This window comes from Haliotis cracherodii, unplaced genomic scaffold (assembly GCF_022045235.1).
Source record: "Haliotis cracherodii isolate W230 unplaced genomic scaffold, xgHalCrac1.p SCAF_1, whole genome shotgun sequence".
Taxonomy (NCBI): domain Eukaryota; kingdom Metazoa; phylum Mollusca; class Gastropoda; order Lepetellida; family Haliotidae; genus Haliotis; species Haliotis cracherodii.
This window is the reverse complement of record NW_027266264.1, coordinates 29662091-29687539: the sequence shown is the minus strand read 5'-3', so window position 1 is coordinate 29687539 and position 25449 is coordinate 29662091. Positions and strand designations below refer to the sequence as shown.

Sequence of the window (25449 nt, the reverse complement as noted above, 5' to 3'; positions counted from 1 at the left end):
ATCGTGAGAATGTCCCTTACAGTATTCCATACAGGAGTACCGGGCACCAGCCTATTCTAACCCGAAGCCGTCAAGGGGGATATCAAAAGCGACAGTTAGGACTGTTTTGGAATAACAAGCTGGAGGAGAGTCTAATATCGTACATGGTGTCCCATCACATCTGCATGCCCAGTCTCAATGTTAACTCAGCACAAGGTTCCATCTAGACTCAACTTAGATGTGAGAAAAAAGCATATCTCTACAGTGATACCTCCCAATTATATGGTCTATATACTGTCAACTATGCAGACAAACTAGCTCACTGACTGTGACCAGACGATGCAGTACATGTAGCGAGTCTTTGTTTGTTGTTTAACGCCGCACTCAGCGATATTCCAGCTATATGACGGCGGTCTGTAAATAATCGAGTCTGGACCAGAGGATCCAGTGATTAATATCATGAGCATCGATCCACGCAATTGGGATCGATGAAATTCATGAACCAAGTCAGCGAGCCTGACCACCCGATCCCGTTTGTCAACTCTCACAACAAGCATAAACGCCTTTTACGGCAAGCATGGGTTGCTGAAGACCTTTTCTTTACGGGGAGAGTGAGTGAGTGAGTTTGAACAGTATGTAAGCTTTATGTCGGAGGACATCTCAAAGTGATGCAGTTTGTAGATATTAACCACCAGCACCGCAGGGTGCTGACAAACCTACAAGCATAATCAGGGCGAATTTTGGAATCGAACCACACGTTCCTTGGATGCATGAAGGACGCAACTCTACACGGCAAATTGTGCACCCTTGGTCACACATTACTCTTATTAAAGTACAGGGGGCACAGGGGGCACAGGTGGCCCAGTCGTCTAAGGCGCCGCGATTTGCTGTCCAGAGTTGCGTCCCTTGTGCACGACAGAAATGATTGTGGGTTCGAATCCCGGTTCGTCTCGATTATGTTTCTAGGTTTGTCAGCACCATACCCGTGCTCGTGGGTTTTATCGAAGTTGTAAAAGTCTGAGACCTGCATCACATCGGGCTTTCCTCATACATTAAGCTGACACGCCGCGATATAATTGGAAAACTATTAAAAGCGGCGTTATACCAAACTCAGTCACTCACTCACTCACTCATTCACTATTAAAGTACAGAAAGCCTTGGTCAATTTAGTTTGTCAAGGGATCTCCTTCGCAGACATGTTGCAAAAAGAATATTGTCAAGGTCTTTTTCACAATGAACCTTGTTTGTTATTATTCAGGTGAAATGTTTATTCAAGAAATTCCATTTCGGATTTGAAATTAATTTTATGGTCGTGGTGCTATTGATGCTATGCACCAAATCTATCGCTAGTCTCATACTTTATGCATGCCACTTTCACGAGACTTATATAGCAGATGCAAATTCAATTACGAATATAAAATAGTCTGCTCAATTAACGTCACAGACAATGGATATACGAATCTAATTCCGGCGGAAGATCCCTTGTCGTCAGAGCGCGGCCCACGTCGACAAAGACGTGGACATCCCGGTGAGAGAGCAAGGTCTGGAAGCCGGCCGCGTAATGTGTCCCGAGTGTGAAGTAGTCTGCGAACGCCAACACATCAATACCGCTCGTGACTACAGACACAGACTTTAGACAACCGTCTTATTTCGAGCTATTTCATACGGGACTGTATATCCTGATGGTAGAAAGACAACCTTCTGTAGATTGTAGACAACATTATGTATATACTGAGAATATAGACAACATTATGTATATACTCAGCTTATAGACAACATTATGTATATACTCAGCTTATAGACAACATTATGTATATATTAGATTACAGACAACATTATCTATAAACAAGATTATAGACAACATTATGTATATATTAGATTATAGACAACATTATGTATAAACAAGATTATAGACAACATTATGTATATATTAGATTATAGACAACATTATGTATAAACAAGATTATAGACAACATTATGTATATATTAGATTATAGACAACATTATGTATAAACAAGATTATAGACAACATTATGTATATATTAGATTATAGACAACATTATGTATATACTCAGATTATAGACAACATTATGTATATATTAGATTATAGACAACATTATGTATAAACAAGATTATAGACAACAGTATATATATACTCAGCTTATAGACAACATTATGTATATACTCAGCTTAAAGAAAACATTATGTATACACTCAGCTTATAGACAACATTATGTATATACTCAGGTTATAGACAACATTATGTATATACTCAGGTTACAGACAACAGTATGTATATATTAGATTATAGACAACATTATGTATATACAAGATTATAGACAACATTATGTATATACTCAGATTATAGACAGCATCATGTATATACTCAGTTTATAGACAACATTATGTATATACTCATATTAGAGACAACATTATGTATATACTCAGGTAATTGACATTATGTATATACAATGATGTATATGTATATACTTTGTTATAGACAACATTCTGTATATACTTTAAGCACCCTCTTTTTTCAATTTTCAATTTTGATACATATGAACACCTTCACCTCGTTACAATTTAGTAACACAACAGTGCAGTAACACAACAGTGCAGTAACACAACAGTGCAGTAACACAACAGTGTAGCTGAACAGGCCAAGTCCGAAATGCGAAAGGTATTTTGAAGATGGCCGACTCGTTAGGTGATGACATATCCACCGCAAGGTCTTCGTGTCATGTGAGAAAATGTCGAACACTTCTGTGCAGTCTTTTGAGGTGATTCAACGATCCCATCCGCATGTATGTTTACACAAGCAACACTTGGCATTGTCTGACATTCATGTTGATAATCACTACTCTTCTCAATAATCTTCTTACGGTGTTTAAGTAGTAACTATTGACTGCATTCGATTTTCATTCAAGTCGTAGTCGAGACCAAGCTGACCCGGTGATGTCAGGTGCTGCTGCAATTCTCTGTGTGTAGTTGCCTCCCTTAGCCGTGCTAAAAAAGATCTGCTGGATTTAGGTTCGAATCTTACACTCACCATGGCAATGATCCATTGTTTGCCAGCACCATGACCTCTGACTCGACCTCTTGATTTGTTTTTTGATTTTCTCAAACAACTAGCAGACACGCAAGACTATAAGTAAAATGTTGACGAATTCACGTTAAGCTCACTACCTGTTGTTACAGAACAAGCAATGTCATCTGCGCGTCATCCTACTAAGCATATTGAAACTACAATCACGTACAATGTGATGTGTGCCCCTGGTCAGGAAATAGTCCTGGTCATTTCAAATACCGTATTTCTCCTAATGGACGCCGTGTCAAACCCACCTCTGCACAGCGAATTCCCGTGTCTTATACAAACCCATGGTCCCCTAACCACAAATGTACGGTAATAATGAAAGTGTATAAGTGGTCTTAAAATCTTAAATGAAGATGGTAGTTTGGTAGTTGTAGAGATGGTAGATGTAATAGTGGTAGCAGTTAGTTGCAGTAGTGCTGTTGGCAGAATTTAGGCTTGTATGGGCCATTAAAATGTCTGTTGCGCCCAACTCTTTACATAGTTTTTAAATCCATATTAAGATTTGTAGGAATAACTGTCAAGTTTAATCAAGCCATGTGATAACATCTTTAACATGGTAAGATATTACTGCTCACGACAATGAACTTCTATTCCCACCTCGGGTATATAATTTTATACAATCTGTAAAGTTAAGAACATTTAAACAAAGATTGCCTGCAACTTCTGCTGTTGACCACCAACAATATGCAGTGTCCACTGTTGTCTGAGGCACCTGTGTACAGGGTCATATGCATTCCTCTGGAAGCACGTCTTGATGTCAGACCCACAGTTTTATCCTGTAGCGTACAGTTGACGTTGAAAGTCGGATTCCTGTGGCAGCCCTGACGTTGGGCCCTGATGCAGAAATGGATCTGTTCCTCAAGGAAATGATGCGTGCATATCGAGCCTGCTTGTGAAAAGTCTTTCTGGGCATTCCTCTACCCACCCTAATCCTAGCCCCAACTTCAGGCGATATCGTTCCGTCAGTCGGGATATCACACTTTAGATTTTCCAAAGTGTCTGACAACTGCATTCTGTGATTTGCCACATTCAATATTGCGCACATTTTTTTTCACTTTCTGTCATGTACACTTTTGGAGGTATTTTCTTTCGTTGTACCCGATCAATGAACCATGTGGTTGTGACGTTTATTGACACATGCAAGTATCCAGGATGTGTCACCGTGGACGGCATGTAAAACGTGTGCGATGTGCAGAGTTTGCTATCCGCGTTCTGTAACTGTGTCGCGTGCAACAAAGCTGGTCATTTCGTTTTTGTAGCTGAAATGGTAGGTGTTCCCTTAACTAGTGTTCCTCGTATATTTTAGAGTAAGTGAATGAGTGTGGTTTTACGCCGCTGTTTGCAATATTCCAACAATATCACGGTGGGGGCGGCAGAAATGGGCTTCACACATCGTACCCATGTCGGGAATCGGGTCTTCGGCGTGACGAGCGAACGCTTTAACCACTAGGCTATCCGACCGCCCCCGTATATTTTAGAGATATCCGGGTAAATATGTGTCATATGTCAAATACATTGCCATATTAGTTTTGTCTTCAACCTTGAGTCAATTCCGTTGTGTCGTTATTATATTCATTCATTCATTCATTCATTCATTCATTCATTCATTCATTCATTCATTCATTAAATATCTACTAATTGAAATAGTTTATTTGACGATTTCATTTGATATTTGAACATTGGACTGTCTACTGCAGAATCACGACTACGGCAGCAATATTTGGTGTGGAGCCATTTTTTAGTAAAGTCAGACTATTGGCAGAACAATTTAATCCATGTTGACTTATATTCCCAATAGGTTTTCCAATACTGTACCGTGTTTTCATTATAAACAAACTGATGATCAGTTATTATTTATTTATTTATTTGTTTCTATGTATTTGGTGATATTATCGATTTCAATACTACTAAACATCACACTACATAATTTATTTACAATACTTTATGTGACATTCCATTGCCTTATACTATCAATTATACCAAGGCCCAGTTCCACAAAGCGATCGTAACGCTAAGATGAACGTAACTCCCATCTTTTAACATAGACTTACGACAGTCGTAGCTCTACAATCGCTTTGTGGAAAGAGGCCGAGAGGAAAAAATGGTATTTATTTGAGAAACAATGCATTCTAGGCCTCATCTGTCGTCTGTTAGATAATTGGTCCCGAAGTGTTATAGTTATACATATAATCATAAGTTCATTAAATTAAATATATTCCTAACTATATGGTACATGTGTCAACGCACGAATGCAAATCCCCAACTTCAAACATCGGAAATGAAAGTGCATACAAATATAGTATTTACTTGATGGAGAGCATTTTTTAACCAAGCTAAAACAAAAGTTCAAACGACACCTTACACGGCTAATATATTCAGAGATCAGAACTGATCTCTCATATCAAATTTGGATGATTTGGGCGTGAACATCCAAACACCTATAGCTTCTGTGGAACCTCACTGCGTGTGTTAGGTAGACAATTCAACTTTAGCATCACCTCTATTTCATTGTATTGCATAATAAACGCCTCTCTGCTCAGCTGAGTGAAATTGGTAATAGTGGATTGAATCACACAGTGCACGATTTCTTATCTAAATTTACCAAGTGGATGTACAAGACCATGGCCCATTCCAGTGTCATTTTGCACTTGAATTCACATTATGTCTAGTTTACCGTTATCTGACCTTTCAGAGACTAGACCGTGAGATCGACCACACACTCCAGTCTGTTGATTAATTGAACTGAGTATTTTATCTCTCTTTAGTAATGTAAAAGTAATGTATGTGTGAATCGTATTTTCACCATTAATCAAAATATTGTTAAAAAATCTTAAATCGGTTACACTGGGTAATCTGTATATACTCGGTAGTGTACCCACTGTGCTACTTGGCGTGTATTTAAGGTCTTATTTTATTCATTTCATTTGGCAGATCGTTTTTGTTTGTCAGTGTGTTATGTGTGCTTTCTTGTCAATTTGGTCATGCCATTTGCCATCTTCCCGAGGCAAGAGAGTTAACTGACTTTAAAAGTCCAATTTCCACCCTTGCCGAACGAGGCTGGAATTCCTTGGCTCGATCGTAGCGCCACCAGTGGCTAATACGAGTTATGTCCCTTCTAAGCATCTCCTATGGACCAATCATGTTTCACCTCTCGTATCAGTTGCATTTCTTTCAAACAAAATGGCGGCGCCCAACCAAGACGATCTGATTGATAATCAAGATATATATTGTGATAAGACGGGTCTTACATCGCGAAGTGCATCAAATCACGCGAGCACTTTGATTAAAACATGAACAAATTTGGAAAATATCTGTTGACAACAATTTGGCGGTGCACATGCTTTGCAAATCCTGCAATCGACCGAAATCTGCATGACACTTTACGAAACGGATTTCGATTAATTGCGCAATTTTGATTGGACTATGCTTAGACTCGTTAGTCCAGCCAAAATGTAACTCCATTATACCAGCCTTGTTCGGCAAGGGTGGAAACTGGACTTTAATAGTCAGTTAACTCTCTTGCCTCGGGAAGATGGCCATTTGCAGAATTATAAAATTCATATAAAAATGAATATTTTTAATAATAACGACAGTTTATCATAATTGTCTTCATGAAAATCGATATGATGCCTTGTAAACTATACACCCACTCTTATCACTAGAAATAACAACAGATTGAATTTAGAACTCAAATAGCCTAAAGGGATGAAAACATTTCGGTAAAATAATTCACTTGTACTTTTCTTGAAAGCAATTTATGACCAAATCGACAAAATAAAAACAAACCCGGATATTGTAAATGTGTAGATTTCGAAGTATAGTAGACAGATGGATACAGAGCTTATAATACGAGCTTGTGTGTCATGCTGATTTTATGGAACGTGCGTCAGAATTCTTGTTTTTCCCGATCGAGAGCGAGGGTACAACAGGAATTCTTACACGAGTTTCGTAAAGTCAGTATGGCACATGTGCGAGTTTAATAATTACTTTATTACCCATTATTCCTTAATTTTGAACTCAAATGCACTGATCACGACCGCCCTCTCAGGAAACCACAATTATTGTCGAATGACGTCTTCAGCTGTGACGTCACTTCTAGTGTGACGTCATTCCGACCAAAAGTCACAACTCGAATGATGTCAACAATGCCGTCCGGATGAGGAAGCAATGCACTGGTGTGCGTAAATGAGTGAGTGAGTATCGTTTTACGCCGCTTTTAGCAATATTCCAGCAATATCACGCCTGGGGACACCAGAAATGGGCTTCACACATTGTACCCATGTCGGGAATCGAACCCGGGTCTTCGGCGTGACGAGCTAACGCTAAGGCTACCCTAGTGCACATAAGACTTTTATGAAGTCGGTCACGTCTAACCCAACGGGTAATATTACCAAATACTTTATTAAACCAAACAAGACAGTCACTCATCAAATTCGGTTTGCATTCTATACTAGTTATGCACAGGGCTTCTACAGACATTATATATAATCGAGCTATATTCATTTACAATGCACGACTACCGATCAACAGATCGAGGGTCCCTATGAGCGTGACGCACGCGACCACTTTCGCAACTTTCAATTTGATTTAACGTTGAAGGATAACCTTGGTAATGAAGTCAAATTGAAATCCCAAATGTGAACAATAACATAAATTCACTATCTCCAGTGTAAAACGTTTTGAGTAGATCCCGGTTGTCTTTTCTTATTCCGGTGGTGACCTTGCCCTTCGTTCGAAGCCGTCCCTGACTTGCAAGCAGGCTTGAGTTCCTTGATTTTCTAGTCTTCAGTATAGGGTGGCCATGGTTCAGATAACATGAATGTCTTTGACGAACACTCTGATTTCCCTCTTCCAAAACGGTGCGGACAGAATATAAATTCAGCTGATAGATCAGTTGATAGTGCGAGTGACCGACTGTTGGTCCGATATTCAAAGTGCGGCGCTAATGTGACTTTTCAAATTTTCTTATAGGTGTCCTGCGTAGTGCGTACTAACAACAATGCGCTTGAATTACCATAAGTTGAAGAATTTTTTCAAAAAGGATCTCGAGCGTGGGTGCTGTTATGGTTGCAAACACAACAGCAAGAGCATGTTTTTAATGCGTATGCATAGAAATGTCAACAATGCCCATATTTGGGCATATGTCAATATTCATGCGTAACCAGATTTTGCATCCGGTTTCAGTTTTGTTTGTCAACGAACGAAAAATGTATTATGTATTTATACTTAAATATAAATTTAAAGTGGGTGATAAATAAAATACCCCACTCATTTGATACCAATTTTACGAAACTCGTGAACTTTCTATGATATTTGACCTCGCTTTCGTTCGGTCAGATACCATAGAAAGTTCACTCGTTTCTTAATAACGGACTCTAACGAGAATTAGTGTAGTATTCTCTATGTATGTTTCACCTTCTGTGATTTGTAACGCTGAATGTGATCTGTTCTGTGTAGGTACATTACTGGAGTAAACTTGTGTTAGCGTCACTATGTTATTTGTTTATCCTAATCCTTGATCATGAAATATGTGAACAGTTATCCAAATAATAAAGCAGCTGATATTTGATTGGCCCGGTGTGATCGCAAGCGTATCCTTTCCCATGGAGACCACGTGCAGTGTATTGACTATGTATATTTCTTGTTAGTGGAATGTGTTTTACAGACAGCCGTTATCCACAAAAGGCTGTTTAGGTAGATTAGTTTTACACAGAACACTTCAATGTCCAGTACACTAACAAATAATACAGTCGTATGCTTCATTGGTCTTATTTAAAGCCAAATGTACTTATCATGCTTTCCGGTCTGACGACAATTTCTAGTCTAGGTCAAGACGTAATAAGATCTATGTGTGAATGAGACAGTGAGCGAGGAAATGCCGGAGGTTTAGCGCCGCTTTCAACAGTATTTCACTCACAGTGTGTCAGTTTGATGTGAGCGGAAAGCCCAAAGTTATGCAGGTCTTTGACTTTTACCACTTTGGCGAAACCCACGATCAAGGGTGTGGTGTTGACAAACCTAGAAACATAATCAAGTTTCTGGAGTGCCCAGGGGACACAACTCTGCCAAGTAGGGCAGTCAGACTGCGAAAGTAGTTTTCTGAATTGGATCAACGTTGCCAGATTCTCCTGGATTCGCCCCTTTAGTGCTTGGCTCGTTACACCTTGATAGTAACAACAGTCGAGGCTTTAGCAGGTTGTCAGTGCTTGACTAGTATCATATGAAGTACATCTTATTGTTTTCGAAACGTACTCACTGGTTTTAACACATTTTGAGAAAAAATAATGAAATTAAAGGTAGTTTTACACCGTATCTGTCGGGTATCTGTGTAACTCCACTCTCCAAAGTTAGCCGATATATGGAGTTACATAATGGACTCGTTAATCCGTGGCGACACAACGTCTACAGCGCTCCTACAACCCTACACTTTTTAAAGCCCCACACTGGAGTATTTTGAGCTAGGGTTGAGTCAGTTGGGTTTAACGCCGCTTTCAACAGTATTCCAGTTCTATCGCGGCGTGTCAGCTTAACGTGGGAGGAAAGCCCGAAGTGATGCAGGTCTGAGATGTTTACCACTTCGGTTAAACCCACAAGCGCAGGTATGGTGCTGACAAACCTAGAAACATAATCGGGGCGAACCGGGATTCACCATCATAGGTTTCTGGCATGCCCAAAGGACTCAATTCTGCACAGCGAATCGCGGCGCCTTAGATGACTGGGCCAACCGTGCCCCCAAAATTACTTGTATGAAAGTGTCAACGCTCAAGCACGGGTATGGTGCTGACAAACCTAGAAACATAATCGGGGTGAACGAGCTAGCACACCGGGTTGTCATGAAACGAATGCATATTTAGAAGAAAAGGTTTCATATTCCAGTCAGTCGTATAATCAGGTCTACTTTTGAGATGCCTTCATAATCCCATAGTATTTGTTCCCAGCGAGGAACACGATGTTGACGGTACATATTATTAGATCCTTATTCTCAGTTTCCCACCGAGAGCTCTGTTAGTGTCGACCCGCTGGGATATTTAGCTCATCACAAAGACCTTTATACATAATACCATTACTGTTTGGCGCCATGGATGAGATGACACGTGTACAATACTATGTCGTTATTGGAGAAACACATCAATTCTGGAGAGTCTGTTTCTGCCGTGTCTTCCCTGCGAAGTCTACCGCACGGCCTAATCAATCGATACCGAGATTGGCGCGTGGTGTCGACTGCCATCACACAGTCGTCAGGCTGTAGGTAGCGCTGGGTAGCCCGACTGTAGCTAGCGTGGGTACATATCGATGGTTGGGGTAATTACGACCAGTCAACGCCATTGCTAGCCGAATTGAGGACCCATATGATCAAGCTAACAGGGATCGCCATTGCGACAGCTGTCGAGAAAGAACCAGGCTCGCTTCTTCCAATATTCGCATCCTTTAACTGCCATCATTTTCTCCTAACTTAGTGAGTACCAACATCTTGTGTCGTCTGCCTCGGCCAGTGCTAGTGAATGAGCTGGTTCCTTAGAAGCAAACAGCGAGCAGAGTAAGCGACTCCTAGCGGTGCTCTTGGATCAATACAAGGATGTGGGGAGAGAAGCCACTGGAGCTCAGATTCATTCGCCTATGGTTATGACCTTGGATGGAGCGTCTCTGCTGGAGCTCCTCGGGGTGTACGTGTAGGTCCTGTCTGGGTGGATACCTACCCGAACTGGGATAATGCCGTACGCCGGGAGTGTGTCTTCACTGGGTAGCCATGGTTTCCGGCACCCGTCGTACATGTCGGTGCAGGATGAGGAGGATGACGACGAGGAGGAGGAGGAGAAAGACGGAGAGGTAAGACGCCGACCATGTCGTTGATAGTATCTGTGGTGTGGTAGGCGATGGGGTGTCGAGGGTGTGGGTCTGTATACAGTATCCGCACCCTGGGGGAGGGTTGTGTGTGCATGTGAGGCACAACATACTATAACCCCTACAACTGTTACCATCATGCTGGGGGATCCGGGTGGGGGTGGGGGACACTTCTTTGATCTTCTTGCAGGGTCTGAAGATGAAGCATCATTCCTTCGCTGTTGAAATCATGCATTAAACGTGCACTACGGGGCCACCATTATTGCTGATTAATATTTAAACATGTGCTTTACAATGCACCATTAGAACGACTGATACTACTACTACTACTATTACTACTACTACTACTACTACTACTACTACTACTACTACCGCTACTACTACTCTCCCCACCACTACCATTTTTTCTGCTACTACGACTACTACTACTACCGCCACCACCACCACAACCATCTCTGCTGCTACTACTACCACCACTACCATCACTTCTACTAGTACCACCACCACCACTATCTCTGCTGCTGCTACTACTACCACGATCACCACCACCATCTCTACTACTACGTGTTATACCACTACACATACAACTACTACGACTACTACAAGTACCATTCCAACATTTCAACTGTGTCATATGTATTAACATGTCTACGTTTCAATATATAATCTTAAGTCCTGGCGGGCCGGGTGCTATCTTGTGTTATCAAACATCCCCCAATTCTCCTTCGTTCAGCCACATCTTCCTCCGAGCTATCGCATGCTGATCGGCTCGCGTGTAAGCTGATACAACCAAGATATATTCATATAATGTATATAGCCTTTGACATTTATTCAGTAAACTATTTTCGTTCTGGTGCATAAACTCAGATCAGATAATGCTTCTGGAACCTATATGTCGTGCCGAGCACAAGGCGGATCAAATGTATAGTGTTTATTTCTTCAACCTGCACACGATATGTTTAGGTCTGTTAGACAATACTTAATTACACCAGCACAGCGACATGGAACGTGACTGTGATGTATATATGCATCGCCTACATTTATGCATCACATCACTTTATATAACCAGCGGTATAACGTTTACACTTCCCAAGGCCCCCAAAGCCCCCAAAGACCTAATACCCGCGCGGTTCGCGTGTTTCACACCTGTACGTATTAGCATGGCTGGATAATGTTCATTGTTGATGACTGTATAACGAGAGAGTCTATCATCTCTGCATCTCCACTCCGAGCATCCGTTCATTACGTGATGAGCTGGTGTTAGTCTACATCACATGGTCTCTGTCACCATGCCATGCATAGGGACCCTCGTTCCGCAGAGCTGGGAAAAGTACCATCACAGCAACGTGCTCAGTTGGCATGCGAGATTCACATCAGTGTGTCTTCAGAGATCAGGGGCTACGTCTACCTCCATACTTACTGTCAGACGCATATCGTAGAAATGTAAACATACGATTTACTGATTATTCTTGTTTTTCTATAAGTAAGACAGAGCGGACCATTATGTAATGGTATTGACATTTTTGTGTTTAGGGTGGTGGTGTTGATTTTATCCTGTAAGTCTACCCCATGACACATGCTGGAGGAATGTGGTTTGTTAGTCACCGCGCTGTGACAACGTCGTTATGGGTGACTGCGGGTGACATTATAGTCTGGTGATGTCACGTCTCATGTGTCCCGATGATGACAGGTTGTGCCTTCTGACTCACCTGTTTTCCACAAAATAATACGTCCCGTTTGCATACATAGATAGTATTGTCGTATTGTAGTTGTCCATTCAGTCACGCTGTAGGGCCGTCTCTGGGTGAAATACACATGGACAGATCAGACACCCACCTTTGTCTGACTCGTCCTACCGAGACATACCCTGTCTCAGGTATCTCACCATACTCTGTATAACCAGTCCTCACCCGACCCTGTCACTGGTGACAGAGGGTCACGTTAAAAGACAAACGCAGTGTCAATACATAACATATAAATTCAATACACAATGTCAAGACATAACCTCAAGACACAACGTAACCTTAAGACACAATTTCAAGACACAGCATGACGTAGGACCAGGGCACCGTTCCACAAAGCGATCTCAGTTCTACGCTGATCGTAAGCCTATGATAAAGTATGGGAGTTACGACCAACTTAGCAATAAGATCGCATTGTGGAACGGATTCCTGGTATAGTTGGTTTGTTTGCCGCACTCAGCAATATTCCAGGTATATGACGGCGGTCTGTAAATAATCGAGTCTGGACAGTCCAGTAATTAATATCACGAGCATCGATCCACACAATTGGGATACGAAGATATGCATCAACCAAGTCAGCAAGCCTGACCACCCGATCCCGTTAGCCGCTTCCTACGACATGCATAGTCGCCTTTTACGGCAAGCATGGAATGCCTAAGATCTATTCTACCCCGGATCTTCAGGGTATACTAAGAAGATGAGCAGGTATCTACCCATATTTATATCTGTTGCAAAAGGCGGAACGTAACGGATACAAATCTCCCTCTGCGCAATGTGAACAATACGCCGGTAGTAAGTTACTCTCACATAAAGCATGGGCAATCAGCGTGTACTGTTGCCCTCGGGTGCGTGAACAATCACCAGCCTCGCACTGCCTCCTAACAGTTTTTTTATATTTCACCAATTGATTTGTTTTCATTAACAAGTGTGTTTCCCCTTCATCAACTGTGTGAGCGCTGCGTGTCACAACACGCACTATCTCTTAGTCAGCACTGTTCATCCGAGACCAAATGTATGACAGCTTTTTTTACAATAATGCTCTAAACATCGATTTTTGTCAGCCGCGTTTTCGAGGAGTGTAAAGTTGTACATCAAATGGTGATGACGCGACTGGCAATCTGCCTTGTTCGTTCTCTAGCCTTTCTATACCTTCGCTCCGTCGATGATGCGACTGGCAATCTGCCTCGTTCGTTCTCTAGCCTTTCTATACCTTCGCTCCGTCGATGATGCGTCTGGCAATCTGACTCGTTCGTTCTCTAGCCTTTCTATACCTTCGCTCCGTCGATGATGCGTCTGGCAATCTGCCTCGTTCGTTCTCTAGCCTTTCTATATCTTCGCTCCGTCGATGACAAACTGGAACATTGATATCCCCGAGTGCCTACGCGATATATATATTGCTTTACTCGGGTTCCCATCCAGGGTGTCTTTTAAGTACGGGTATTGCCCCAAGTGACTGGTAGGTCGTGACGTATTTTGATACTTTAAGAAAACTGCACTATCATTGATGAGCTTGAGTATTAGCCATGACACCCTGTGGTGTTTATTATACTATATATATAATCGGGGTACGTAAAGGATATCCTTTACCATTGAAAGGCCCGGGCACCTATATCTATAATACTATTTGGTATTGATATCCAATCACGTATCCATGATACTATTTGGTATTGATATCCAATCACGTATCCATGATACGATATAGTATTGATATCCAACCACGTATCCATGATACGATATGGTATTGATATTCAACCACGTATCCATGATACGATATGGTATTGATATCCCATACCTTTTCCAGGATACATGGTATTGATATCCCACCACGTATTCATGATACGATATGGTATTGATACCCAATCACCTGATACATGGTACGTATTGATATCCCATCACTTATGCATGATACATGGTATTGATATCCTATCACTTATCCAAGATACATGGCATTGATATCCCATTACTTAACCAAGATACATGGTCTTGATATCCCATCACTTATCCAAGATACAAGGTATTGATATCCCATCACTTATACATGATACATGGTATTGAGACCCCATCACCTATTCATGCTACATGGTATTGATATCCCATCACTTAACCAAGATATATGGTATTGATATCCCATCACTTAACCAAGATACATGGTATTGATATCCCATCACTTATCCATGATACCCTGCAATACCGAGAAGCCTTGGCATAACTGGAATCCTTCTCAAACATGGTTTCTGCCGAGATCAGGAGATGGTGAATAAACCCCGTGGAATAGAACTCGATTATTGTGAATACACGCTTAAGCTTACAGCTTGAGGGTTTTGGGGTTGGGAAACAACACTAGTGGTTAGAGCTCGATGCCTCGGTGTGTTGTAATGCACACACTGGATGAGATCTCGATGGTCGTGCTGTTTGGAAAGATTTAGAACTCAGTAGTTCTTGCTTTGCGAGATGGAAAAGCTATTTAAGTAGCCACTAATGTTATCAATATCGGTGCTTATCTAATCTCCATCGCAGTTAGCGTTGGAGGGCTGAATCAAGATAAAACCAAGGCAAACAACGCATATTCCTGCTGTGTGTGCCGTGTTGCTGTCAGGCCTGCGCAAGGTCCTATGGTTTGAGATTGTCTCACAGCATCTCTAGTCCGGCGGTTATGCGGGATATAGAGCGAAATGCGGCGTTATTCCCTCTGTGTGGGCCAATTGCCGGAATCACTCATCTTATGAAACAGTGATAAATATTCATAAAGCTGATGGGGCTATTAATCAAGCCGATGTGCGGGGAAGACAAAAGCAGCAGGCTGTTGAATTGTCGGACGCCTGTGTGGCAGCTATAAGAATCCCCCGTCTCCATTCCACGGTCACGCGCTGGGGTCCTAGATCATCCCAACGCCGCCAACACGATCTGGTGGCGATATTTAAATGTATTGATATGTCAAGTCAATATTACCATCCTACAACTTTGGGGCATTTTTTATCGTGTCTGTTGATGTATTGTTTCGACGTTGGTGCCTTGGCTGTTTACACAGCGAATAGGACACAATACTCACATCAAAACATTGATATTCATGCATAGATAATATATAGCGCAATAAAGATTACTATGTAGTAGACTGTATGTCATATATTGACGATGAACCAAAACACGGTCGGTCATAAGGAGCATTATGGTAAACATGATAGGTCATAGTAAGCATTTATTTATCAATTGAAGTGTAGTGTAGGTCATATTGAGCATTATCCATTACAGGGTAAGCCATTCTACAGGATCAGTCAATACTAATAGGTCAATCCCGAAACATCGAACACACAGGTCATATTGAGCATTATCCAATACAGGGTAAGCCATTCTACAGGATCAGTCAATACTAATAGGTCAATCCCGAAACATCGAACACACAGGTCATATTGAGCATTATCCAATACAGGGTAAGCCATTCTACAGGATCAGTCAATACTAATAGGTCAATCCCGAAACATCGAACACACAGGTCATATTGAGTATTATCCAATACAGGGTAAGCCATTCTACAGGATCAGTCAATACTAATAGGTCAATCCCGAAACATCGAACACACAGGTCATATTGAGCATTATTCAGTACTAGGTACGTCGTATTGAGGATTATACACCAAAGGTAGGTGGTGATATTATAGAATAAACAACATATAGTTGGTCACATTTAATTTTATTGTATACTAGTACAGTGGGTCATATTAAGCAATATCGAATACATGGTGTCACATCATCCAATACATGGCGGTTCCTATCAAACATCATCCAATACATGGCGGTTCCTATCAAACATCATCCAATCCATGGCGGTTCCTATCAAACATCATCCAATACATGGTGCTTCCTATCAAACATCATCCAATACATGGTGCTTCCTATCAAACATCATCCAATACATGGCGCTTCCTATCAAACATTATCCAATACATGGCGGTTCCTATCAAACACCATCCAATACATGGCGGTTCCTATCAAACATCATCCAATCCATGGTGGTTCCTATCAAACATTATGCAAGACATGGTGGTTCATATTAAACATTATCTAATCCATGGCGGTTCATATTAAACATTATCCAATACACGGTGGATCATATCAAATATTATTGAATAGATTTATAGTGCTACAAGGGCCACGTGGACACGATTTCTCAAGGGCAATCGATTGTGTTTTCACGTCCCAATGAATTCTACATCATCTATCCAATGCGCAAAAAGTAAACCATCAATGTTATTATGGGATACCACAATCCCCGGGTAACCGACTCGTTTGGGGACGGCGTTTTATTGTTTTGAGATGGCTAAGAAATTGTCTGAAGGATAATTTTAAGGTTTGAATACGAACGCGTGTAGTGCTTTCTATATAGGTGAAATTAGCAGTTCAATATTTGCAGGTGTCTAACGCCTGGTTCAACATCCCCATTGTATACACGAAATGCGTATATTCATGATACGTCTAAGGCCTGGTTCAACTATTGTATACAGGAGATGCATATATTCAAGATAGTCTAACGCCTGGTTCATCACCCCCATTGTATACACGAGATGCATATATTCATGATACGTCTCTAAGGCCTGGTTCAACTATTGTATACACGAGATGCATATATTCGAGATAGTCTAACGCCTGGTTCATCACCCCCAATGTATACACTAGATGCATATATTCACGATACGTCTCTAAGGCCTGGTTCAACTATTGTATACACGAGATGCATATATTCAAGATACGCTTCCGGCCCATAAAAGCAGAATTTCTGCGCAATGTTCGAATGTGTTTGTAAAATGTAGTGTAGTGTTCCTGCCACACGACCTCGGGGTAGTGGTGTTCCTGTCACACGACCTGGTGGTAGTGGTGTTCCTGTCACACGACCTGGTGGTTGTGATGTTCCTGTCACACGACCTGGTGGTAGTGGTGTTCCTGTCACACGACCTGGTGGTAGTGGTGTTTCAGTCACACGACCTGGTGGTAGTGGTGTTCCTGTCACACGACCTGGTGGTAGTGGTGTTCCTGTCACACGACCTGGTGGTAGTGGTGTTCCTGTCACACGACCTGGTGGTAGTGGTGTTCCTGTCACACGACCTGGTGGTAGTGGTGTTCCTGTCACACGACCTGGTGGTAGTGGTGTTCCAGTCACACGACCTGGTGGTAGTGGTGTTCCTGTCACACGACCTGGTGGTTGTGGTGTGACTGTCACACGACCTGGTGGTAGTGGTGTTCCTGTCACACGACCTAGGGGTTGTGGTGTCTAAATCACATGACCCGGTGGTGGTGGTGGTGGTGGTGTTCCAGTCACATGACCCGGTGATAGTTGCGTTCCAGTCACATGACCTGGTGGTAGTGATGTTCTAGTCACATGACCCGCTGGTTGTGGTAAACATGATATGCGATACGTGTAAACCTGTTTCAACACACACATGGTTTACATTGTACACGTGCGTCTCATATAAGTAGAATTCTAGTGCAAGTTGTCCTAGTCACATGGCCAGTTGGTAGTGATGCCCTAGACACATGACCAGTTGGTAGTGATGTCCTAGTCACATGACGAGTTGGTAGCGATGTCCTAGCCACGTGACCAGTTGGTAGTGATGTCCAATCAAAAATGACCCCAAAAGGGGGACCTTTCCACATGTCAAATGACGTTTCAGAAATGTTTTTTGACAAAGATAGAGTAAGAAATATGGCATGTCCTAAATTGTGCGCCTGTTCCCAACATCTAGATTCGTAACAGCTGCCGGATTAACGGCGCACTGCTTCCGGGACCAAATGCCAAACATGCCTCGCCAGGGAGCAACACTGTCGCCAGTCTGTATACCGTTGATCGATTCTTGTACCGATACTGACATATTAATAATTAAGTATTAATTGTTTTTGACACACAGTGGAATCCCGGATACACGAAGACAGAAAATAAAGCCCTGTGCCCCTGTGTATAGTGCTGTGAGCGGCGGCCAGTACGCTCCTGTCCGGGCGGAGAAACCCGTATTACGTTTATGTCAGAGATACTCAGTGTGTTCGGGGAGCCTATATGGCCTGCATCGTACAACAACCACATAGGTTATAGAAGGAGATCAAAGAGCAAGCCTACTACGAGGCTCGGGTAGAGCCGTTTACCTCATGTAGACGTCGTTGAGGCCGCGTTACGTAGCCTAACACCCTGGCGTCTGAATGGCGCATTAAAGCTTATTTAACTGTCAAGCGTTCCATTATTTGGAACAAGTCGAAGTGAGACCTTTGCGACAAGAGTATGCCTTCGTCGGAGTATTCACAATTACTGCCGTAGTCAACTGTCAACACCTGTTAACTAACAGCGTGGAGCTTTCAGTGCATGTTCCATCGCAACTTTCAACATACGATATTACACTTTCAGTTATAACTTATATCCCGTAGTTTTCGTCTGGTGTTTTCACTGCAAATTTGACTGGTTTCACTGTAATTTTGGTCGCTTTCGCTGTAGATTCGGTCGCTTTCACTGTAGAATCGGTCGCTTTCGCTGTAGCTTCGGTCGTTTTCGCTGTAGAATCGGTCGCATTCGCTGCAGATTAGGTCGCTATCGCTGTAGCTTCGGTCGTTTTCGCTGTAGCTTCGGTCGCTTTCGCTGCAGATTCGGTCGCTTTTGCTATAGATTTGGTCGCTTTTACTGTAGATTCGGTCGCTATAGCTGTGGGTTCCGTTGTTCTCAAAACAAAGGGAGATAACTATGCCACGGACGATAAGGGAAATAAATAGTAATAGTACTTGACTGGCAAAAGCACTCCGGCCCGGCAAGACAGAAAAAAACGTGGTCATACCGTCATCTTCTTTTATTACACAACCCACAAAAATCCGGGCAATTAACGTCCACTGTTACCCGTCCTCTTTTGTCCGGGCGAAAACCACAAATTGGCAACGAAACTTCTTAATAAGTGTGAACATTTGTATACAAGAAATCTCATCATAGTTCAATAAAATAAGACGTACAAAACACCTAATTTATCAGAGATAAGTTGGCTAGGCTTGCTGTGTCAAAGAGAGTTAGTCTGTACACAATTAAAGTGGATCGAATTTCACCACAGGGAGAGCCGACAGACGAGTCGATGGAACTCTTATTCCAGAGCGTCTAGACACTTGCCTGCTGGAGGGGTCAGGGTCACCGTGATTAGACGGGGCAACCCACCTACACTTTACAAACCCCTGTATACACCGTGGGATTCCACCAGGCGGCGGAAAGCAGAAAAGTGCAGTGGGATTCATGGATTCGACACCGACGAAACAAGGCTGGACACAGACAAAACAAGGCTGGACACAGACAAAACAAGGCTGGACACAGACGAAACAAGGCTGGACACAGACGAAACAAGGCTGGACACGGACGAAACAAGGCTGGAAACAGACAAAACAAGGCTGGACACAGACGAAACAAGACTGGACACAGACGAAACAAGGCTGGACACAGACGAAACAAGGCTGGACACAGACGAAACAAGGCTGGACACAGACGAAACAAGGCTGGACACAGACGAAACAAGGCTGGACACAGACGAAACAAGGCTGGACACAGACGAAACAAACCTGGACACAGGGCAGACATAGACCAGACAACGATCATCCATACATACAGACTACATGAGACCTAGACAAAGGCTTGAGAACGACAAGAGAAGATATTATACAGACGTAGCAATCAAAATGAGACAAAGACTAGACAATCTAGACGACACAAAAGCTTGGTCGTCTTTTGTTAAACTAGAACGATTCTAAATGGGACGATAGTGATGATGTAACGAAACAGGAAACATCAACACACCGCGAGAGATATGACACGAACACGACTTAATTGATACACACACTGCAATACTCACATGTCAGACTAAGATCGATGGTACGCACCACTGCGAACATTGATTAACCGATTAGTTATTATCATATTGCAATAACGCTAATCAATCAAGTGATCCCGACATTCTTGTGATAGAGTGGAAAGCGGGGCTAATGACCCATGTGATCCACTCATGACAGTGAACCCGCTGATCAACCGAAGATAGCAACGCCAGAGATCTGCTGACGCAACAAGAACAGGGGATTTTCGGAAACGGGTGTTCTACTAGGACCGATGTTTCCGCTCAAACAGAATGATCAGCCGTCGTATTCTTGTTGTGGCAATTACTTCCTCCATCATGGGATGTGCCCCAGAGAACATCACCTGCTCCTGACAGTCTACAAAGACAGCAGCCGCCCACAAGAATGTTTAATACAATACTTCTGTCCCATTACCCAGTCTTGCCGCGCATCGAATCATCAATGATGTAAGAAGCGAACACCCCCCTCCTTTGGTCATATCACGTTCGTGCACGTGAGGGGCAGTAAGATAACCTAGTGGTTAAAGCGTTAGCTTGTCACGCCTAAGGTTTGGGTTCGTTCCTCACATGGGTACAATGCGTGAAACCCATTTCTGCTGTCCCATGTCGTGATATTGCATGGAGTTTGCTAGGAGCGGCGTAAAACGCACTCACTTACCCTCAGCCTTTTCCTCGCATAGGGTATTGTCAGAAAGTTATGTTTCTGGGTCAAATCAGATATGTGTCCGTGATACAGTCTTCACTGCACTCGCGCCCAAGTTCCAAATACAAGAATACATTTTGCTCAACTTAATTACACTGCCAAATATACGACCTGATTATCTATTCTGGTCATGAGATGGAAACACCTCACACGAGAAGGATTTTGCGCCCAAACAAACGCCTCCCATCGCCGTGGTCTCAGCCGGTATCGATCTGGTATCACCGATCCGGCAGATGCGGGTAATCCGCGGAAAACATCCAGTTTACGAAGGAACAATGCAGGATTTAATTATTCACTCGGCTGCATGAAACAATTATTTAAATGACGCAAATCTATCCATTGTTCAGACATTGCTGACATCATATAAAAAAAGAGTATATGTGTATTGATTGTGCATGTCATTGTGGCCGACAGCGTTTGTGTTGATTGTGCGCCGGTCGACATGATCATATTCCTGTCTCAAAGCTGTGTTGCGTGACGACAGATATCACAACGAGCTTTGTTAGTGCAAACCGATTTTGAATTGATGGTTATATCCCTCAATAGACATGCTGAACCAAACTTAACTGCAAGTATGAAATATTAACGTATCGGTTCAATTAGATCTACACGACTGTTTTACATTAAGTTTCATCTGCCCAGATAATGTGATATACCGAGCAATTTATTGTTGTTTTACGCGCGTTCAGCAGTTCTCCAGTGTTATCACGACGCCCTGTGAGGCCAGGTTCACACAGTGCCGATTATGGCTCCCGTTTGAGATCCGACAGCGCTACGACACGAAAAGTGAAAAAGTCGGATTACTTTCCTCAATGATCTGGAATGTCCAGCATTGTCTGAACGCAGTCGTATACGTTCGTTACAGAGTCCTACGGATCGGGAAAGGTCCAGAGAGGTCGGCCAAGCACTCCTGACAGTATGGTGCGTCCCGTAACATTGGAGAAACTCAGCCGATTTTGTCTAGTCGGATTACAATCGTGACTATTCTGACATATTTTGCTGTATCGGATCAAAATCGTAACAATGTGTCTGTGTTGTCTGGACGGGGCGCTGTTCCATGACAGATCCACGTTACATTATTTAAATCCAAACTTTACTACCAATGCCCAAGTTTGCCCTGGCGATCTTCTGCGCTCACAGAACACATTAACATATAGAAAAGAGTCGTTTAGCCACAGTCTCGTATGTCAGTATGTTGGTGACATGAAACATATTGTACATGATGACCTGTGATAAACTTCAGTCACATACAACCAGGCGGTATAAGATTGATCTGAGTGAGTGAGTGAGTGAGTGAGAGTGTTTAGATGGGTGTTTGTGTGTTTGAGTGAGTGAGTGTTTGGGTGGGTGTTTGTGTGTTTGAGCGTGTGAGTGAGTGAATGGATGGGTGGGTGGGAATGAGTGAGTGAGTGTTTAGGTGGGTGTTAGTGTGTTTGAGTGAGTGAGTGAGTTGGTGAATGGGTGGTTTGTTTGGGCTTTGGTTGGTGAATGAGTAAGTGGTGAGTGAGTGAGTGAGTGAGTTCCGGACAGGCACGACGAGGGCTATACCTGTGATAGACGGTTCTTTCTTCGTCATCAGACTAAGTCAATTACAAATAATATGAGGTAATCTATTTATCTCACTCATAACATCTCCCTCTAATCAGCTCTTAATAGTGTTAGTATCAATAATACACGGCCCACCAGATAGCTGACTCCGACCCTGCCAACAGAGACCTTCAGCCGACGTTCAAGAGATGTGTTATAGTCGGAAGACATGCATCACAATTCACATCTCGCTCATGGACCAGTATTTCCTCTACAGCTAATTGTAAAGCCGTCGTCCAAATGTTCGATGTTGGATAAAAATCCTAATCTCTTTAGTTAAAAAACTACATTTTTTCATTCGACAAAAATCAACTTTTCAGGGTGTTTCTATTTCAAACAAATAACTAACAGATCTAATTCCAATAGTTCACTCTAAACGTGACCAGCATCCGCTTTGTGGGTATACATATATTAATGAAAAACAGTTATGTATGCTAGAAGGTAATTGCTTGAACGATTTTACAACCGCCAGCATTACAGATCATTGCGAAGTGGGATTCGCTTGACAAAATCTCTTTGTCTCTTCTATAAAGTTATGTTTTATCTCACATTTCTCGTTTGAACTACTCCGTAACCTTTGATGTGAGGACATTGATGACTTATTGGTGGCAGATAATGTGTAATCAATGTGTCATCACCGTGTCACCAGTGTGTCACCAGTGTGTCATCACTGTGTCCCCAGTACACAATTAGTGCGGGTTGAATCAGTACGGGGTAAAATCGGATAAAAAAGGAGCTGAGAAAATATCCTGGTCTAACGTTCATTGAAAGTATTATATGGGCGCCATATTACAGCGAGTAACGGATGCAAATCTGTTACTGTTTTTTTGACTGTATAAAAATAAACATGGACGAAATATCGGTAAAAACGTTAACATTCCATAACCAGCCATTATTTCAAGAACTTTGAGAGACAGAAAAGACAACAACATATTTTATGGATGAAAACGTAAAAACTATTCTATTATGCAGCGACGTTTGAATACCTGCTTAACAACAGCATAAGAATCTTTTTAGATGTTATAGTTACATTTCCCAGAGTCAATTTCATGACAGTTTTAGTCACATGTCCCAGAGTCGATTTCATGACAGTTTTAGTACTAGTAACATGTCCCAGAGTTGATTTCGTGATAGTTTTAGTCACATTTCCCAGAATCGATTTCGTGATGGTTTTAGTCACATGTCCCAGACTTGATTTCATGACAGTTTTAGTCACATGTCCCAGAGTCGATGTCATGACAGCTTTAGTCACATATCCCAGAGTCGATTTCATGACAGTTTTAGTCACCTGTCCCAGAGTCGATGTCATGACAGTTTTAGTCACATGTCCCAGAGTCGATTTCATGACAGTTTTAGTACTAGTAACATGTCCCAGAGTTGATTTCGTGACAGTTTTATTCACATATCCCAGAGTTGATTTCATGATAGTTTTAGTCACATGTCCCAGAGTTGATATCATGACAGTTTTAGTCACATGTCCCAGAGTTGATGTCATGACAGTTTTAGTCACATGTCCCAGAGTTGATGTCATGACAGTTTTAGTCACATGTCCCAGAGTCGATGTCATGACAGTTTTAGTCACATGTCCTAGAGTCGATGTCATGACAGTTTTATTCACATGTCCTAGAGTTGATTTCATGATAGTTTTAGTCACATGTCCCAGGGTTGATTTCGTGACAGTTTTGGTCCCAGAGTTATTGACGCGACAGAGGTGATCACGTGACATAGTGGAGCGATGGTCCCATCACAGAGAACAAGGTGTATTGAAGTGATACATTGTCTTTAGTAATGAGACCAATGGACACACGCATTTTCGCATTAATTTCATTACTCACGTGGTAGGATGGAGGTCACATGTCCCATAGGAGATCATGTGTCAAAGTGGAGGTCGCATGTCCCATATGTCCAATCGCCATCATCATCAACAATATGACGGCGTAGTGCCATGGCCTACAACAATGACTGATGAATGCATGTGCTTAATGCGTTGTGCCGACAGAATCTAACGCGGGATGCCGAATGTTGAGCCGGTCTAAGTTCACCATTCACGTTGTCTGAAGTGTCGACCGCCAAAACGTACGTCTTATTTCCTTTGCATGGTGTTACCTTGATGTTACAGACACTTGATGATACTCGATCCTGCGCAGGTAAACATTACCCCTACACTCTACCATCAATTCTCCTACCCTCTACCACAACACCAACCCTCTACCACAATCCCCTCCCCTCTACCACAACACCTACCCTCTACCACAACCCCCTCTACCACAACACCTACCCACTACCATAACCCTCTACCCTCTACCACAACCTCTCTTCCACAACCCCCTCCCCTCTGCCACAACCCCTCCCCTCTAACACAACCCCCTCCCCTCTAACACAACCCCTCCCCTCTACCACAACTCTCTCTACCTCAACCCCCTCCCCTCTACCACAACCCCTCCCCTCTGCCACAACCCCCTCTAACACAACCTCTCTACCACAACCCCCTCCCCTCTAACACAAACCCTCCCCTCTACCACAACCCTCCCCTCTACCACAACCCCCTCTACCACAACTCCTATGCCCTCCAACACAACCCCCTCCTCTCTACCACAACCCTCTCTACCACAAAACCTACCCTCTACAACAACTCCTATGCCCTCCAACA

The 25449-nt window shown here is 42.6% G+C and overlaps 1 protein-coding gene across 1 annotated transcript in view; it reads left to right on the top strand.

Moving 5' to 3' along the window:
• The first annotated feature begins 10707 nt into the window (after window positions 1-10707).
• Window positions 10708-25449, top strand: part of LOC139463133 (ankyrin repeat and death domain-containing protein 1A-like) — a 58590-nt gene continuing 43848 nt past the window's right edge. The window contains exon 1 of the mRNA XM_071244563.1: window positions 10708-10900. Coding sequence (XP_071100664.1) covers window positions 10784-10900 — 117 coding nt within the window. The 5' untranslated portion in view covers window positions 10708-10783. The remainder of the gene's footprint in view (window positions 10901-25449) is intronic.